Source organism: Podarcis pityusensis, assembly GCF_964106645.2.
Source record: "Podarcis pityusensis genome assembly, chromosome: 2".
In the NCBI taxonomy this organism is placed as follows: domain Eukaryota; kingdom Metazoa; phylum Chordata; class Lepidosauria; order Squamata; family Lacertidae; genus Podarcis; species Podarcis pityusensis.
The window spans coordinates 23,316,031-23,336,069 of record NC_138029.1 but is presented as its reverse complement, the minus strand read 5'-3'; the positions used below and the strand labels follow the sequence as shown (position 1 = coordinate 23,336,069).

The 20,039-nt window shown below is 43.7% G+C and overlaps 1 protein-coding gene across 2 annotated transcripts in view; it reads left to right on the top strand.

Annotated features, from left to right (window-relative positions):
• The window catches only part of PITPNC1 (phosphatidylinositol transfer protein cytoplasmic 1), a 141,543-nt gene that overhangs the window by 66,733 nt on the left and 54,771 nt on the right, over window positions 1-20,039 (top strand). For both annotated transcript variants that reach the window (XM_080994989.1, XM_080994990.1), the window contains 2 exons: window positions 8,189-8,277; window positions 11,561-11,568. In XM_080994989.1, coding sequence (XP_080851115.1) covers window positions 8,189-8,277; window positions 11,561-11,568 — 97 coding nt within the window. The remainder of the gene's footprint in view (window positions 1-8,188; window positions 8,278-11,560; window positions 11,569-20,039) is intronic.

Below are 20,039 nucleotides of genomic sequence, written 5' to 3'. Positions count from 1 at the left end.
TCCACATTAATGTATCTCTGGGACGATAAGGATTTCCTGCATGGAGAAAAGTTGGCTATCAAAAGTTCAAGTCAGGATTGCACTTTCATTGAACTCCCAATGAGCAGATGCTGTAGGATAGCTTCAGGGTCCAGTCCTTCTTGAGGTTTATGTCCCACCAAAGCTGATGATAATAATTCTTGGCTTTTAAGCTCAAAAGGATTGAGAGGACTAATTAATTCATGTTTGTCATGGTCTCTCAGATTCTCTAATGTGTAAAGTATATTAGAAGATAGAAGGTGTCATCTTTCCAGTTGAAGCCAAGTTTTTTCTTTTCAAAAAAGCATTTTTGCCTGAAACACTCAAATCAGTAACTGCAGTATTGGGAAAAGGTGCTTTAAAATTAAATCCTGTCTGACACGATGGATCTACTTGTCTACATCAGCAGTGTGCATAAAGTCAGTCTGGCTCACAATGCACAGAGAATTGCTTGTGGAAGTATAAGCAAACATCACTCTACAAGAGAAATGGCTCATTGGGGGAGGCAACAGGTTTATGTCAGCAAAGCAAGGTGACATTATGGATATATATATATATATATATATATATAGCCTTGAGCATCAGTAACCTATAACAGTAAAGTGAAGGACATGATTGGGGGATATCTTATTTTCCTCTTTGTGCTCTGCAATTTCTTTAAGCAAAATATATTAATATCCCAAGGTCACATGATAATGTTGAAGGGTTGGTGCTTCTGCTCAGACTGAAGACTGGTTCTAAATGAAAGATTTATATTGCTCTTTTTCAAAATGTGTTGTTTAATCTATTTCAATTGCTTTCCTACTGGCAGCCTAACCAAACTTTGCTGCTTTGCACATTCACTTCTGTTCCCTTAGGTCCATTTACTTTAATTGAGCTTCTTTGTGACAGCAATATTCTGTCCGTTGTATCACTGCAGTGCTACCCCAGAATTCTGTCAGCTCTGTCCTTTTCACAGCCTAGCAACAAGATTACCAACCACAGTCCACTTGCAAATTACGTTATGCCAACATGCTTCAGACCCAAACTTAGGGTTAACTTCTAACAAATAAGAACCGGAACAGGTTATCCAGCTTTCACAGTGGTGCTTCTTAGGACAATACTTCACAACTACACACATATGAATATAAAAACATGGACAGGTTAGTGCAGGGGTAGGCAACCTTAGGCCCATGGGCCACAAGTGGCCCACGGGGGTCGTTTAACCGGCCCACAAGTCACCCCTAAACTGAGCCACCCGCTCATCGAGTCCCTGCGTGCTGTGCTAAACTGGCGCAGTGTGGCACAGGGACTCGCTTCTGCAGTGCCAGAAATCGTGTCTGCGCAGACCCTGGAAATCGCAGGCGCACGCATTCACACACACACACACACACACACACACACACACACACAATCTAGCCCACAGAAGGCTCTCCACTGGAGTGAACCGACCCAGGTGAGGTAAACCTTGCTGACCCCTGGGTTAGTGTGTGTGACGTTAACATAAGAGAGTGTGCTGGAGGTGAAATAGTTAAACAGGTTGCCCAGTCAGGATCCAGGAGGGTGGAGTCAGTGGGACTATAAAACCAGCTCTGGGAGGAGCAAAGGGAGAGTTCATTGGAGGGGTTCATGGAGCAGTTTGTTGGGAGTTGGGTGGTTGGTTGGAGTGAGCATGAATTGGGATAGAGTTTGTGGGTAGGTTGAGTTAGTGTAGCGAAATAGGCTGAGTCAGGAACAGTTAGGGGCTAGGAAGACAAGAAAATATCGGAGAGGTGGTTTAGTGAGTGAGAGCAGGTAGCGGAATTTATAGGTCTGGATAGGCACCCCATGATTGTAATGGACCGATACCGTTTATGAAACCACACACTTGTTAAACTGCAATAAATAAACAAAAGTTTATGTTTCAATTTAACCCTGACTGGACTCAGTATTGTCCCAGGTAGGGCCTGGGTGGTGGCAGGGAGAAATAAAGTGGTGGCACAGGGATCAATAGACAGTGAAACGTCCGGGGGCCCTGTGTGATCGCCACAGTGTGTTCATTCAGTTTTTTAAAGGAGAATCTCTACTGGCAAGAGGCATGAATAAGCAAAATTCCAAAGATTTGTTCAGAATGTTTTGGGCTGGAAATTTGTGCAAAACCAAAAGTAGTCCCCCTTTGTGATGGAGAAATATCTAACTTGGTTAATATTTTTCACAAAACAGCTGTATTTTTAGTACTCGACCTTAAGTTAATGGCAGGTCTTAGTAAACATGTTCAGTCCATGTTCATGGAATGCATTAACTCTTCTGGGTGTGCACAAAATGACCTTGGAGTACATACGTAAAACCTATGAAATCCAATGTACGTGTCCCAGCTGGAGTAAGAATTCAGACTGGAATGCTTTATCTTAATCCTGTTCAAGGAAAGAATGTTGGACGTTCCCTTAGCTCTGTAAAGGAGAAATGGTCAGATCGAAACATGGTACGTGCATGCAGAGTCTCATCCAAGTTGGTGTCTGATCCAACCTTTTGTCTTATCTTTTGCGCCTAGGGCACATATAGCAAAGAGGGGAGTGATCTCTTTTGTGTTTTCTCTTTCTCCCTTGCAATGTTCAACTTCATAGCAACCAAACTGTTTTGCTCTCATGGTTCTCCTCTTTCTGTAGCACATTGCCCTTAGGCAATTTTTGCCTAAGGCAAATGCACTAGCAAAGTAACACAGCTTTATGTCTTCTTTTTTATGGTTCTCGAAGCGGAAAGTTTCCACTATTTTTTAATATACATTTTTGCCATATATTCTAGTACAAAAACCTCTGTCCATAATTTTAATATTTTCTACCATGCAATCTACCTGTACAGTATTTAATGAGCAGTTTCTAATATGATGCATTTTAAACGACTTCCTTTCAGGCAGCCTATTTCAAGGCTCTCTTGGTTTGACTCTATATTAATTTAGAAGTGACACTTTTGCTAGAAATGACAAGTATATAATATTGTGTGTGAGTGAGATTGCTCTTGCTCATACAGCAGCGTCAAGAATTAATTAGTTTTTTAAAAATGAATATGGGAATTATATTGGTCAGAAATGACACATCCAGATGATTCACTATGATGGATGACTTGTTGGACCATTATTAGTAAATTCAAGCAGTTTTAAGCTCTCTCTTACAGAAACCACTGACTGTCTGCCCTCTGAGCCATCCTTTTTTCTTTTTCTTTTTCCCCTCTGCTCCATCCTTTCAAATGCCTTAGGAGTGCTAATTATATTTCACTGCTCAGCACAGTTTCAGTTGCAGGCTGGTATTGGAAAGCTTTGTGTTAAATGCATTGTTCCCTTCAAATCAATGAAATTGCTTAGGGTGTGAGTTAGCACTAAATGCATCCCATTGTGCTCTGCAGATGGAACCTACCTATTAATTTTACATCTAAAAACTTGCAGGTCTGTTCACTGTACCAAGAAATAGGGAATCTTTCCCTAAGGTTTCATTCCACCTTGTAGTGAACTCCAAAACCTCACACATTTCATTATTTTTGTATCGCTTCAACCCAAATTGAATTCAAGTTTGTACCACTTTCTGAGAAACTTGATACAAGGCCTTTATTAAGCTATATTGTTTGTAAGCTACAAGCCAATCTAGTTCCAACAGGTTTATTGAAGTTCAGTTTGTTCTTAGGTCTAGCCAAAAGTTTTCGATCGGCAATTTTCAAACTAAGTTCTAGGGAACTCTTACAAGATAAGGTTTTCCTCAATAGGAAGATCACTAATGGTGGGCCAAGTTTCCTGAAAGATAGCCGTCCATCACTACTGCCACGGATGAGTCCAAATCTGACTGGTTATACGTCATTGTGACAACATCACATTTGCAGTGTGATCCCTGATTGGCTACATTCCCTGGAACAGGAAGAGAGGGTTAAGGGGAAGTAATGGCACCAGAAGCCAAGAGGTGGGGAAATCAGTCAACAGCAAAGAAAAATAGTATTAGTTGCTGTAAACTTTGGTCTTCAGGGAATATTTTGACACCTCCAAAAGCAGCCTTTCCCCCATTTGAGCTGAAGCCAGGACAACTAACAATCTCCCCCAGCAGTATATAACCATAAGATGTATTCTTATGTATCTTGCATCCTGATGTATTTTTGTGAACTATTTAAGGGTGGGGGGGGGAGAGACAGACAGACAGACAAAATAAATAAAACAATTTAAAAATTGTCCAGTAGCACCTTAGAGACCAACTAAGTTTGTTCTGGGTATAAGCTTTCGTGTGCGTGCCCACTTTTTCAGATACACTGAAACAGAAGTCACCAGACCCTTATATAGTGGGAGCGTGGGGTTTTTCTCAGAAGGGTAGTGGGAGATGGGTGATTGACTCAATGTGTATGGTAAACCTGTTGACGACTTAACGACTGCAATTAGTCCTACAGGAAAAAACAGACAGACAGACAGAAGTGTGCCTCTTTTTGTACCTGTAATTCATTCAGAGCAAGTATGACATAAGAGATATGGTCAGTGACCAAGAGTTTGATTTAGAGTCTGATCCATTAACTTCTGCAGTGTGCATGGGTTCTGGGCCAAATGTGTAATAGTTTCTCTACTGACAAGGAGGGAAGGGCAGATCTGTCAATGTCAGTTTCTCTCACTTTCTCATTTTTCTTAATCTTAAACTCAGTTCTCCACATTTCCACATCAATTTGTGAGTTTAAAATAAGGAAAAGAAGAATATTCACCAGCAAATTCATCATAGTATCCACATTTAATAAGCAATGTTGCCTAATATAATTCATTGTTGTATGTTATTTCCACTATATACATTTTCATGCACGTTTAATCCTTGTATATGCATATTGGAGATGTGTGCATTTTGAAGTCTGGTTTGTGTATTGTTTTGAAAAGTGCAAATTAGGTAGGTTTGCCTTTAAATGTGAACTGAATCAAATTTCTCCTCCCTCCCTACTGACAAGTTGATGTGGAAAGTATTTTCTCCCTGAAAGTCAAAAGTTTTTAAAGTGCTGTCTTAGATGCAACAACTTCTTGAAGAAGCAGAAGATCATAACTCTCTACCAGGGAGATTTCCATTAATATTACTGTATTAAATCAATATACAGTAGATAATGTAAGTAGATAATGTACTCTTAACGTCTGTGCTTTCAGTCAACCACCACAGCAGTATTTTAAAGGGAATTATTATTAGGTAATTATAAGATGTCAGCCTTTGATGAGAGCAAAATAACAAAAGGTCAAAATAATACTGTTTGTCAAATAAAACTGAAGAGCAAAAGGAGAGCATTGCACAAAACATATGTCTTTCAATTTTATTAGCTAAAATAATTCATATTTATTTAAGCAGAGTACTTGAGGACAGTACACAGGCTCTGTCAAACAGTTGTTCAGCAGATGCACTTACATTCATACCACACAAAGCTTTAAAAGTAGTAGCTAATTTTCCCTAGGTTGTAAACCATAGTCAAATCAAAGTTCTCACTTTGCTCCCAGGGTCATGCTACCCTGGGAGCAAGCCTTGGTTTGTCTTATCACCTGAACACAGGCTAGTGGTTTGTTTTTCCCAAACAACCCACGAGCAGAAAGCCAGGCCTGAGCTACTACTTATGGCTTCTTTGAAAGGAAACAAGTCATGAACCTGAGTTGAGACAGCACCATAAGCCCAATGCTTGTGGTTTCTTGCAATATGGTCAGGAAAAAGTCAAGTGGGGACTTTTGAGCAGCGTGCACCAGCATGCTGTTTGTTTCCATTAAACCCATAGTTAAGCATAGTTGCACCCCAGGCCATTGTGTGCAAACTGCCGCAAAGCAGTTCAGCATGTACAAGTCTCCAGTTCCAAGAAAAGACACTGTTTACTTCTCTCTCCCTACCCCGAAATCACCTGTGAACGAGGACATGCTTTGCACTTGTCATAGGTCTATCCCTGGTGTATACATAAGAGCCAGATGGGCCAGGATATGGGAGAATAAGGAGGTGAGCTGGGAGGTGGAGCTAACACTTAGCGCTCCAGTGACATGCACAGGAATAAAATATGAAGCCAACTGAGAGAAGCTTGCCTGTGAGCTTGAAGCCTTGGAGAAAACATTTGAATCTGTATTTCCTCAGGAGGATTACTCAAACACCTGGAATTAGGTTTTAGATTTTCTGTTTTTCCAGCTGCTAGAAGAAGAAATAACTATATTAAAACCCTAAGGAGATTCCTTCTTGTGGAGCATCGTGTGTTGCAGAACTACCAGGAACAGCTCTACTAGTTTCTTCTACCCCTGGTTTCACTTAAATTTACCTTCCTACCATTCAAAAGCATCCCTTTTTCTAATCTCAGTGAGCAAATAACACCTCATTTTCAGTCTTTGAAAACTAGCAGTATGTTTCCCATACGCTGATGTGGAAAGTATTCCCTGAAGGTAGAAAGTTTCAGATGGAACAAAAACTGCTGGTGATATGTGAGCTCTTGAACCAGCCCTGGCTGCCACTTGTAGACTCCAGACTCTTGGCTTGATTATGATTATTCCAGAATTCACTGCAGTACCCCAGCATAAATCAGGTTACAGGTTCAGATGTCACAGCAAAGCTCTAGGATACATGGCTAGGCATAAGCTAAGAAGTCCCAACACCTGACATGACCCCTGAGCTCCCCTTTGGAACAGTCACTTCCACTGTTTTCCCAAGCCACGGGACTGGGCATGCAAGTGAGCACTCCTAAAAGTAGGTTGAGTCTTCTGGGTCTGTTGCTTATGCCATCACAGCCATCACCGCATCCTTAGAAGTGGAGTCAACACAACCAGCTCACTCCAGTCTAGCCTCGTTTGCTTCCCTGGGAGCGGGGAACAGTTCAATGACAGGAGGCAGTGCTGGGGTCAAGTCAGGTGGCTCCACTATAGCAGTCAGGGCATCTGATGTCACTGGGGTAGGCCACACCCCTGAGAACCTGCTTGGCCCCAGTGTAAACACTCTAGACAAATAAAACACAGGCTAAAAAGCAGGCATCCCCAACTCCCCACCCCGGCAACTCCTTATGTTGAATATTTTTCTTTTTAAGCCAACAAAAGTCAATAAAAATAGAATTGGGGAGGTGCAGAAGGAACAGCTAGTCAAATATTAACTGGCTTAGTATTCTTGTATCAGAAATGGGCATCTTTTGACAAAAATCAAGATACAGTGGTACCTCAGGTTAAGAACTTAATTCGTTCTGGAGGTCTGTTCTTAACCTGAAACTGTTCTTAACCTAAAGCACCACTTTAGCTAATGGGGCCTCCTGCTGCTGCCGTGCCGCCGGAGCACGATTTCTGTTCTCATCCTGAAGCAAAGTTCTTAACCCAAGGTAATATTTCTGGGTTAGCGGAGTCTGTAACCTGAAGCGTATGTAACCTGAAGCGTATGTAACCTGAGGTACCACTGTACTGCATTCAGTTTGGGAGGTCATTCTCTTGCACAAGAGGAGCCTTCCCAACGTAGTACCCCCCAGATGTTTTGGGCTACAACTCCCATCAGTCTTGGCATCAGGTTGACAAAGCCTGCACTAGTGAATAGGACTTCAGTTGGTGGGCTGGGACCCACAAATGGGTTGCAGCATGATCCAAGGTGGGTTGCAAACAGAAGCACCGCCCACTGCCATCATGCAGATAGATATATGAGAAGGAAGGCGGAGGGGCTCCTAAATTCATGTTTTGGTTAAAGATGAGTCCTGAGTCTGAAAAAATATGAAGACTATTGCATTAGACGGTGCAATTGAAGAGAGAGAAGGAAAAAAGGAGAATAGTATTACTCAGACTAATGCCACTTAGTGGCTTAGAGTCATATAAAATATGCAGTGTGTGTTATTGCTCATTCTGTTATATGACCATTATGTGAATTCCCAGGTCCATGTTTGGAACTTTGCACTACAGTGGTACCTCAGGTTAAGTACTTAATTCGTTCCGGAAGTCCGTTCTTAACCTGAAACTGTTCTTAACCTGAAGCACCACTTTAGCTAATGGGGCCTCCTGCTGCTGCCATGCCGCCGGAGCATGATTTCTGTTCTCATCCTGAAGCAAAGTTCTTAACCTGAAGCACTATTTCTGGGTTAGCCGAGTCTGTAACCTGAAGCATATGTAACCTGAAGCGTATGTAACCCAAAGTACCACTGTAATATGTTTTCTTCCCTGAACATATCCTCATGCTAAGTCAGTATTAAGGTTCTTCGTACTTGTGATCTAAATTTTTGTTTCTCTTTGCAGCAAACTCCCAAGTTGGGCAAGAGCTGTTGTCCCCAAAATATTTTATGTTACAGAGAAGGCATGGAATTACTACCCATACACAATTACAGGTACGTTTTAAAGAACAGAGGGGAAGTGTTTTTTTAAGGTGAAGGTCATGTTTGCCCTTGGGTGCATTTGTCCTTTGAGGCTCCACATCACAACAGGTACTAGATTTTGAAAGGTTTGCCGGAAATGCCAACTTCAGCTGCCATATCTTCTTTATTTAATTGCTAGATCTGTCCCTTTGGAAAGCGGCAGGTATGAATGAGACATCTCCAGGGCCTAAATAGGGGCATGTTGGTGGTAGTGGGAGACTAGGAGAACCCATATTATTGCAGGAGAAAAGTGGTGGGCTAGAACACCTTCCTAGGTAAGGGCTGCGCATGTACCCTTCCCTTAGGACACTGGTGGACATCCCTGGCACCCAAGGATAATGAACAGACACCTGCCTTCAGCTCACAAAGGGTGGGAGAATTACATTAGTTGCAGTGAAGTGAGTTGCAGCCAGCAGAAGGAACTGTTAAATGGGGCGAGGCCAGGAGAACGTAACAACTTAAGAAAGGGCGTTGCTGGATCAGACCAGTGGCCTATCTAGTCCAGCATCCTGTTCCCACAGTGGCCAACCAGATGCCTATGGAAAGCTCACAAGCAGGATTCGAGCACAACAGCACTCTCCCCTCATGTGGTGTCCAGCAGCTGGCATTCAGAAGCATTGCTGCCTCTATTGTGGCTTGTCGCTGTTGATAGATTTATCCTACTTTTAAAGTTATCTAGGTTGGGACCAGTGTGGTGTAGTGGTTAAGAGCAGTAGTCTCGTAATCTGGGGAACCAGGTTCGCGTCTCCGCTTCTCCACATGCAGCTGCTGGGTGACCTTGGGCCAGTCACACTTCTTTGAAGTCTTTCAGCCCCACTCACCTCACAGAGTGTTTGTTGTGGGGGAGGAAGGGAAAGGAGAATGTTAGCCGCTTTGAGACTCCTTAAAGGGAGTGAAAGACGGGATATCAAATCCAAACTCTTCTTCTCTTCTTCCTCCTGTGGGAGCAAGTTCCGTAATTTAACTGTGCACTGTGTGCAGAAGCACTTTTTGAAACCAGCCCTGAATCTTCCAACATTCAGCATCACTGGATGCCCACTGGAGTTATAATGTTATGAGCAAGGAAGGAAATTTTTCCTCGGTGCATTTTGTCCATGCCATACATGATTTTATATGCTCCTATCATGTTGACTCTTATTTGCCCTTTCTCTAAACTAAAATTTCCCAAATGCCCTCAAGCCATGATGCTCATCTTCCTGGGTTCTCACTAACCATTTTCCCGGGGATGCTAAGTGGAATGGCACTTGGGAGGCTGCCAGGATATTACCAGAGCATGCCAACTGTAGCCCTGGAGTTTCCTTAGGATCACACAAGGGAAGGGACCATAGCTCAGGGTGTGGAGTGCATACCTTTGCAGGTAAACGGTTCAGATTCAAACCCTGGCACCTCCAGTTATACCCACTCACCCTTCAGGGTGATTGGAGAAGCCAGTGCCTGGGACCCCAGAAAGTGGCTACTCAGGATCCAAGGGTCAGCAAACTTTTTCAGCAGGGGGCCGGTCCACTGTCCCTCAGACCTTGTGGGGGGCCAGACTATATTTGGGGGGGGGGGAATGAACGAATTCCTATGCCCCACAAATAACCCAGAGATGCATTTTAAATAAAAGGACACATTCTACTCATGTAAAAACACACTGATTCCTGGACCGTCCGTGGGCTGGATTTAGAAGGCGATTGGGCCAGATTCGGTCCCCGGGCCTTAGTTTACCTATCCATGGGATAGACCTACATTGGCTCCAGGTATGCTTCTGAGCACAATTTGAAGTGTTGGTGTTTTAAAGCCCTAAACGGCCTTAGCCCAGTATACCTGAAGGAGCGTCTCCACCCCCTTCGTTCAGCCCATACACTGAGGTCCAGCTCTCGAGGGCCTTCTGGCAGTTCTCTCACTGTGAGAAGTGAGGTTACAGGGAACCAGACAGAGGGCTTTCTCAGTAGTGGCCCCTACCCTGTGGAACGCCCTCCCATCAAATGTCAAGGAAATAAACAACTATCTGACTTTTAGAAGACATCTGAAGGCAGCCCTGTTTAGGGAGGTTTTTAATGTTTGATGTTGTCCCTTTTTTATTATTAATATTCTGCTGGGAGCCTCTCAGAGTGGCTGGGGAAACCCAGCCAGATGCACGGGGTATTCATCATCATCATCATTATTGACAAGATAAGCAAATAGGCAGACCCTGGTGTAAGGCAGCTTCTTTATGTTTCTCTCTATCTCTTAGAGCCGTCAGGGAGGATAGTTCTCGGGAGGTTTCTGTTGTGTCCCAAGAGCTGTTGAGTCTTCATGCCCATACAAAGTCTGACCCCTGCTATTGCTGCCAAAGGAAGTGCCAAGTGTGAGGGGGAAATAGGCTTCAGAGACAGTGCACCCTTCCCCCAACAATTGCTTTGGCATATTTTTGCTGAAGCCAGCCAATTTGTCCTCCCACAGTTATTGCTTGGGGGACAAACTTTCCTTCACCTCCGCAGTATCTGCTGAGAGTAGGAGGTGGGGGCGTGAATTGAGGGTGAGAGCTCAATGTGCTGACTTGCAGGAAATGCATTTATTTTCAAAAGGTTTATCTGCACAAAACCAAATCATCTGCCAGATACAAATGTAATTCCGGTAATTAAATGTGGGTACGGAATGGTGATTTAAGCCCTCTGAGGAGTGTGCCTAACCTAAATTGTATTCCTCTGTAAGGACAGTATTTGACCTTATAGGAATACGTTATGAAATCAGCATCTAATCTGTCAGGGCAGCTTCAATCTGTTTTGTGGTTTTTTTTCCTGAAATTGACCTCACTGGAGTCCTATTTATAAACTGAATCAGAAACTGGAATATCCCGGTAGTATTGAGAAAGAGCTAGGATATCTAAGACAAAATAAAAGCAAGGCATTCCCCTGACTTCCGCTACAAACAGGCTGTAGAATGCTTATCCGTTTTCTATTCATGTATGCAGGTGATGAGTTTACCACCTGTCTCCTTGGGGTGCCTTAACAGCTCTTGGATGGGATGATAGGGAGAGCAAAATTATGCAAAAATATCTGCTGCCCTGGTGCTCCAGGAATCAAACTTCCACGTTCACCAGCGATGAAACAATTAGAAATACAGTCTTTCTGCACTGTTCCCATATAATCCACAGGAAATGTAATATGCATGTCAGCACAATGATTAATGTATTTTTACATTTTAATAAAGCAACATGAACAATAAAATAATTATGGCATTATTCTTCCCCCCCCCCCCTTTCTCCTCTTCCTATTGGGCAAATTTGGATCAGAATACACGGTAAGTTTTGCTTACTTTTTGTCATGTTAATTAAGTCTCGGAAAGGTTTTAGTAAAGCATAGTAATGGGGTTTTTCATAGTGGTAATATTGCTCAATAGAAGATGGATCCTCTTTTATATAACTAGGGAAGGATATTGCAGCTAATATTAGGAGGGCCTCATCAATTATTTAACTTAATATTATGTTAATTTCAGAAGCTTGATATATTTTGCTACCCAGTAGTTCTAATTGAAATGAAACCTCTATAAAAATAAGAAAAGGACAAGGCCTTTAAAGTGCCGGTTATTGCTGGTAGTCAAGAGACAGATTTTATTTTATCTTTTATTAACTCATAAAATGGTCATCTATCTGGATACAGTGTCTGGGAAAACTCTTCATTCTGCAAGCAAAATTAAACAAATCTGAGCTCAGTGCCCAGAAAGGAAAAAAGGAACTGAATAAAAGAATGAGAGACACAAAAGGCACCAATACACCTACAGGTGCACTGATTCTATGATTCAGTTTGGAACAGAAGAACCTTCTAATCTTTCCTCTTTCGACCGCAATGCAAAAATTGTAGAGGTGTTATTCTGCAATCCAGTTCCTTACCCTATAGCTGTTTGAAGAATAAGCAAAGCAAAGGATAAGAACAAGCAATAGTTTGATGAAATGAGAAAGGGCTGGGATGGGCCTTTGCTAAATTAATCAAGTGATCAAACGGAAGCAGAACCCAACTGTTTCTGGACTACATAGGCTATGCCTCACTGTGAACCTGCCCACTCCTTGAGATTATTTGGTGGATGGAGAGGTAGCTTTACATAGTTTAGTTACCACGTGGCATAAGACATAATTGCATCTTGGTGGAGTCAGTCACTAGGCAGACTGTATTTAGTTATTTCTGGGTAGAGTCAGGAGCTTTCTGTTTCTGTCCGTGTTTAAGAGAGACAATAAATTCTTGTCTAGCTTGCTGTCTACTGCATCGTCTAAGCCTTCCATGATAAGTTGGCAGGCACAGAGGACACCAGAAGAAGTCTCAGCCTCACTGGGTAGTCTCAGCCTCTTTATTTGTAGTATTTATTGCCAGGGAGAGCTCCATAAACCCTCACTCTCGGTAACCTTGGCAACTGTTTGAAGGCTGTTGCAGAACACTGGAGCTCATGTCATAAGGCGTGAGGAGCACATTGTCCAGCCAACTCCAAGGATCTGCACCTTCAGATTACACTCCAAAGTCTTGCCCAGCAGCCTTCAGATTATTCCATTTACCTTAGAAAATGTGCCTCCGAGCAACTATTAGGATCAAAGAGACTTTTTAAAATTAGTACCACCTGTATAACATGCAGGCACTACTGGGTTCAAATTCCAAGGGTGAATAAAGAGGCTGTGTTGGTGCTTATTCTACAGTTATCCAGCTTCCTTTCTCACAAAAAACAAAGCAGGCCTGGAAATGTCCTAAAGGTAAAGGTAAAGGGACCCCTGACAATTAGGTCCAGTCATGACCAACTCTGGGGTTGCGGCACTCATCTCGCTTTCTTGGCCAAGGGAGCCAGCGTACAGCTTCCAGGTCATGTGGCCAGCATGACTAAGCCGCTTCTTACGAACCAGAGCAGTGCATGGAAACGCCGTTTACCTTCCCGCCGGAGCGGTACCTATTTATCTACTTGCACTTTGACATGCTTTCGAACTGCTAGGTTGGCAGGAGCTGGGACCAAGCAATGGAAGCTCACCCCGTTGTGGGGATTCGAACTGCCGACCTTCTGATTGGCAAGTCCTAGGCTCTGTGGTTTAACCCACAGCGCCACCCACATCCTGGAAATGTCCTAGTAGTTGTATAACTCCCCAGCCTACTCGCTTGTGGACTCTCTTAGCTGACCATACATTGCTGTTTTTATTTTGTACATAAAGGGCTTTGAGATCCTAATTGTTATTTTAGATTGACTCTTAACCTAATGCTATGTAATATATTATAACGGGGAACGAGTCCGATTCTCGGAAATATGGTATTCAGTGGAAGCTTCTTGGGATGGAAGATAGCAGGGCAGAGAGAGAGATGGTGCTATAGATAATGCCATATATCCTGAAATCCAATTGCCTTTCTGGAGAAGGGAAAACGTGTTACAATGGAGCCGTGAAATATCTTGACAACTTGCCTCATTTCGAGAGAAACTGATAGCAAATCTAAGGTGTTGAAAGGAGATAGTGTTGAACCTGCTCGTCTACGCTTCGAAACTACATCTCTGAATTATTACAGAGTTTGACTCCGCAGCTCATAACAGGTAGCTGAGTGACTTGATTCTGTAGGCAGTGTTCATAAAGTGCATCAGTGGGCAAAAGGCTTGAAAAAGGCATACCAATTGAAATCATGATGGTGTTTTGCCTGCCAATTAGAAGGTACAAATGGTAAGGAAAACCTTAGCGTCTCAGGACTGAGTGTCTCATACTGAGGCTGAATTAATAAGAATGGGATTATTCCGATGGATGGTGCCTTCCCACCAAATTCCCTCAACTTGAGATGTTGAACAGTGGGACATATTTGTGCCATTCCTATTCTAGCCTTTTATTTATGATTTTGTTGTGGAATTGGGATGTGACAAATTTGTTCACCTGCTAAAGGGAGGATACAACTTTCTGTTCTGCAGGCAGCATTGCTCTCTTTCCCACTCTTGTTTCAAGTTAGCTCACAATGCTCCCGTATGTGGAACTACGGGGGGGGGGGGACAAAGAGGAAAAACAGGTTACTTACCTGTAACTATGACTCTGTGAGCGGTCATTTGAAGGTGAGGCCTTGGTGGTGGTGCCGCAACTGGGGACTTCCTGGTCGGCACTGGCTCATGAGGGGGTCTTTTTTAGTGGTGGTTCCCCATTTGTGGAATGTCCTCCCTGATGAGATGCACCAGTCTCCCGTTACTGACTTTTCCAGAGGAAGTTGAAAACATTCCTGTTTACTCAGGCATTTGATGCTGAAAGATGCTGTTTCTGGCTGAATAATGTTTTAAACTGTTTTAGAATGCTTTAAATATATACATTATTGATGTATGGCCTGGGTTCCTTCACACGAAAGGGTGGGATCTAAATTGTAGAAATAAATCAGTGACACAAGCCACCCACCTTCTCTGCTGCTGGATGGAATCTAGACACATATTTTAAAAAGCTGTGGAAATGCTTTTTTAAAAAAAGTTTTGAAAAAAATATATTGAATTTGCCATAGCTCATCTTCACCATCTAGTGTTCACATTTGTGTAATGCACTTTATAACACACTTGAAACGTTTTATTTGCAGCTGTATAGCTCACTCCATGGTGTCCTTACAAGCTGCAGGTGTCCTCACTCTTATTTTTTCCTTATTTATCTGCTGTGGCAGACCTTCTGGGAACAAGTGGAAAGACAGCAACCACAGACCTTTGAGAGTGCACTTTGAGAGCTGCATAGTTGTGTCATTATGAAAGTTTCCAAACTTTGCTCTGGACAGAAGGGAGAGCAGGCCTTCTGCCACCTTGTTACAATAGTAAGCTACACCCCACCTGAGAAGTATGCCATTTTGGCACAGCCCCCAAAACATTGCCCACTTGTGCGGTGGAAGGAATGAATGTCGCCTTGGGGCTTCACCCATTTTTATTTTCCTTTGGAGTGTCTTGATATATATATGCTGGCGACTATAGAAATAATTGTGCCTTCAACCCCAGAGGTACCGTATTTTTTGCTCTATAAGACGCACTTTTCCCCTCCTAAAAAGTAAGGGGAAATGTGTGTGTCTTATGGAGCAAATGCAGGCTGTGCAGCTATCGCTGAATCCAGAATAGCTGCGCGAAGCCTCTTCAGGGCAATGGGAGGAACGCTCCCCCTGCCCTGAAGAGGCTTGACGCAGTTGTCCCAAAAGCCAGAACAGCAAGAGGGTTTCTCCTCCCGCTTTGCTGGAAAGGCGCTACGCAGATTCAGAATATTTTTTTTCTTGTTTTCCTCCTCTAAAACTAGGTGCGTCTTATGGTCGGGTGTGTCTTATAGAGCGAAAAATACAGTATTTTATGGTGATTTTCCTTCTAAATAATAATATAGTTAGCTTTGAGACAAGGGACACCTCTGATTGATCAGAAACTGTTCAGGGGACAGGGGCAGAAGGAGCAGCAAAAGTGTTCCATGTCCAAAAGAATATTAGACTACTTTCAGTGTACCTAACTGCTTTATAGTGACTCAGGTTATTGGTCCGTCTATCTCAGCATTGGCTACACTTAACATTGTTCTCCAATCTTGCTACCTGAGATGGTGTAATTGGAAATCATAGAATCATAGAGTTGGAAGAGACCACAAGGGCCATCGAGTCCAACCCCCTGCCAAGCAGGAAACACCATCAGAGCACTCCTGACATATGGTTGTCAAGCCTCTGCTTAAAGACCTCCAAAGAAGGAGACTCCACCACACTCCTTGGCAGCAAATTCCACTGTCAAACAGCTCTTACTGTCAGGAAGTTCTTCCTAATGTTTAGGTGGAATCTTCTTTCTTGTAGTTTGGATCCTTTGCTCCGTGTCCGCTTCTCTGGAGCAGCAGAAAACAACCTTTCTCCCTCCTCTATGTGACATCCTTTTATATATTTGAACATGGCTATCATATCACCCCTTAACCTCTTCTTCTCCAGGCTAAACATGCCCAGCTCCAGGGCATGCCAGAGAAATGCCAGGGATTCAAATGGAAACCATGAAACAAGTTTCCCTTGGCCCGAATAACTCTCCCCTCCCCAAGACTCCGGTCTGCTTTCTGATTCTTGTTGGGTTGGTAAGCCTATTCCTACTGTCTTTTAAATCGGGGGGGGGGGGGTGAGTACAGCTGCCTGTGCATATGGTTCACCCCAGGATTGAGGACAGTGCACTGTGTTATCTTGTATATTAACCATCTGCAATTGATTGGATTTTGGCAGTAATCAGAATATATTTTCTGCACAGTGACTTGCTTTCACTCAGCATGAATAATGATAGGGATGAAAAAGAAAGGTTTAAAAGGAATTGGGTTAGCTAGTTTCGGCTATTGTTTAGTTTGCAGGCTAAAGACCTCTCTTTTGGCTTCGTCGTCTGTGCAACGGACGGTAACTTCAAAACTTTTATTTAGGGTACTTCAGTAATGCTAGGAAGAGGCCTACCATGTGACGTCATTAATCCTTTGCCGTAAGAGCCACAGAAATGTGAGAAATTTTTCATTCGGCGCACACAATGTTGAGTGGGTAGTTAATTGGTGAATTCTATCCAGAGGCTCAGAACGTCATGGAAAAATGCCTGTCTATTACATCTGCCTTTGATTGTGAAACATCTGGAGTGGCTGTATCATAAATTCCACACTCCATCAGTCACCAACCAGAGGCTTCCAAGCTTAGTTTAAAGTGCAGTGTTGAAAAGACTGAGATATATGCAATGACAAATATCAAACTCAGCATCTCTTGGCTGGCCATGTCTCAGTAAATGGTATATGTTAGCTTGCTTTCCTGAGGGCTAAAGCTTACTCATTTCTTACTTTGCTGTTAAAGAAACCAGCCACTTCATTGCCTTCTTCAGAAATAGCACTTCCTGGTAAACTAGGTTACTATGCCACATTGAACATTTCAGGATTACCCAAGTTGCATTTTAATTATTTACTTACACCTGTTGTAACTATTCTGCCAACATTAATGGCAGCAGCAAGGGTTGGGATGCTCTCAACTTCCAGAAACTTGCAATTTTAAATTAGGAAGACCCTTTGGAGACTATTATTCACTTGCTGTGCTGGTCCCGTGAGTTACTTGAGAGGCGAGGTCCAAGTCCGGTCCATGGTCAAAGACGCAACATGGAGGCAGTCCGCACTAGCTGAAGCTGAGTGCAGGGCAGGGAGTCGGGTGAAGTCAGGAACAGACATGCGAGCAGGGAGCCAGGACGGGTCAGGAGCTCAGGCAGGAAAGCAGGACAGGGTTCAGGCAGGAACTATCAACCAACAGGGTTGTTCCCGCAACTTGGGACTTGGGCTGGTTGACTTTTATCTGCCCCGAGGCATAGGGTGGCCCCGATCCTCTGGTGACTCACGTCTCCTGGCCTTGAGGCAAGCACTCCTCCTGCAGGAACTTAGTTCCCTCCGCCTCTCTGCCCTGAGCCTCTGCAGCTCAGGAGAGGCGGAATGGTTACCGGACCCAGAGGCAACCTCAGCTTCCTCTGACGGGGCTGAGAGTGGAGCACCTGCAGGCAATGGGTCCTCAATCACCTCAGGAGCCAGAGCAGAGTCAGCTGACGCCTGCACCTGAGGATCCAGCACAGGTGAGGACCCTTCGGGCTCATGCCCCAGCCCCAGCTCAGCTGGTTCCGGAGGCGGGGAATCCTGTGCAGGCTGGGATCCCTCAGGTTCAGCATCTGAGTCTGAATCCCAGGCCATCACACCTGCCTACCAAGATGCAGTCTAGGTAGCAAAAATTGCGTTTACTCTGAAGCCAAACCAAATTGCATATTGATTTTTACATAGTGCTAAAGGTGCATCACATTAAAAAAAATGCCATTCCTGCTGTCACCCCAAAGTATTGTGCCAATGTTTGATCGGTGAGGCTGCTGTTGACTTAATGTTAGTGAAATAATAAGAATCCAGGGGAAGAGAATGCATATCGTGCCTGTGGTGTCAGGACCAGCATGCAGTGTCCACTGGCTTTCCAAATAGACACTCATTGCACACACTTGAACCAAGTATTGGTTGCTCAACTCCAAGCTTCCTTGGATGATATTGATAGCTCGGGTCCTTTTTCAGTCTGGTCCAGTTTAGTGACTGAAAGAGCTTTGGTTGCCTTGTTAAGTGATCTATACTGGGAACTGGTTGGCTTTCAATACCATTGACCATGGTACCTTTCTGGAGCTTCTTGCAGGGACAGGACTTGGGAGTACATTTATACAGTGGCTCCAGTTTTACATTTGACTTATGGCAGATGCAGGCAGCATGATGCCCTCAAGATTCTGTTTGACTACAACTCCCACCATCCTGCTGGCTGGGCCAATGGAAGTTATAATGCAAATAAAATTGGGAGGGTGTTGGCTACTCCTAATTCATGTGGAGTTCCATCTTGTCCCTGGTGCTGTTTGACATCTTAATGAGATTGTCAGGGGAGGTCTGGAGTTAGGCATCATCGACCTGAACATAAATATCAGTCTTTTCTTCTAATGCCAAGGAAGCTCTAGGGGGCTCCTGAATTGTTGTCTGGATGCAATGATGGGGTGGATGTGGGCTTATGAGGCAAGACATAATCTAGACAAAACAGGAGTGATTTTGATCAGTAGGAGAGTGGCTGAGGGCAGTATTGGATGGGTGGCATTCCCCATGAAGGATCCAGTCTGCAACTTGGAAGCACTCCTGGCACACCATTTTACTCCTAGAGGACAAGGTGATAGTTGTGGCCAGGCATGCCTTTTCTCAGCTTGAGCTTGTGCAGAATCTGTGCCCTTTCCTAGACCATGCAGATATGGCCACTGTCATTTGCACCTTGACTGCATCCAGACTGGACTACTGCTGTACACTCCAAATAGGGTTGTTGTTGTTGTTGTAAGTTTTATTTCTATACCACTTTTTATTTTAAAGGGAAAAAATCTCACAGCTGTTTGTTGTTGTTGTTTAGTCGTGTCCAACTCTTCGTGACCCCATGGACCAGAGCACGCCAGGCACTCCTGTCTTCCACTGCCTCCCACAGTTTGGTCACACTCATGCTGGTAGCTTTGAGAACACTAACCAACCATCTCGTCCTCTATCGTCCCCTTCTCCTTGTGCCCTCCATCTTTCCCAACATCAGGGTCTTTTCCAGGGAGTCTTCTCTTCTCATGAGGTGGCCAAAGTATTGGAGTCTCAGCTTCAGGATCTGTCCTTCCAGTGAGCACTCAGGGCTGATTTCCTTAAGAATGGATAGGTTTGATCTTCTTGCAGCTGTTTGCAGCACATTAAACCATCAAATAAAACAACCCAGAAGAAAACAAATTCAAGGTTCCAGAAAATATTTCAGATCCTTCTCTAAGTGACAATTTGCTTTCTCCCTATTCATTTACCTACTTAATTTAAATAGATGCCCTACAGCAGAAGTACTCCAGGTGGTGTAGTGTTTAGAGTGTTCGACTAGGACCCGGGAGATCAGGGTTCAAATCCCCCACTCAGTCACGAAGCTCACTGGGTGACCTTAGGCCAGTCACAGCCTCTTAACCTACCCCACAGAGTCATTGTAGGGTGAACCATAGAATCTGAAGAGTTGGAAGGAACCCAAGGTTCATCTAGTCCACCCCCTGCAAAGCAGGAATCTCAACTACAGCATCCATGATCATGTACCCCTAAGAGAAAAAGTTGGGATATAAAGGTGATAAATAAGCTTTCGGAGAGGGTTTGGAACTCCACTTGGTGCAAAATAGACCAGCCAGATTAGCTTCTCGTTTTCAGTTCTCAGAACATATCACATCAGAACTTTTCCATTTGCACCAGCCTCCTATTTGTTTCAGGACACCTATAAAACCCTAAATGGCTTGGC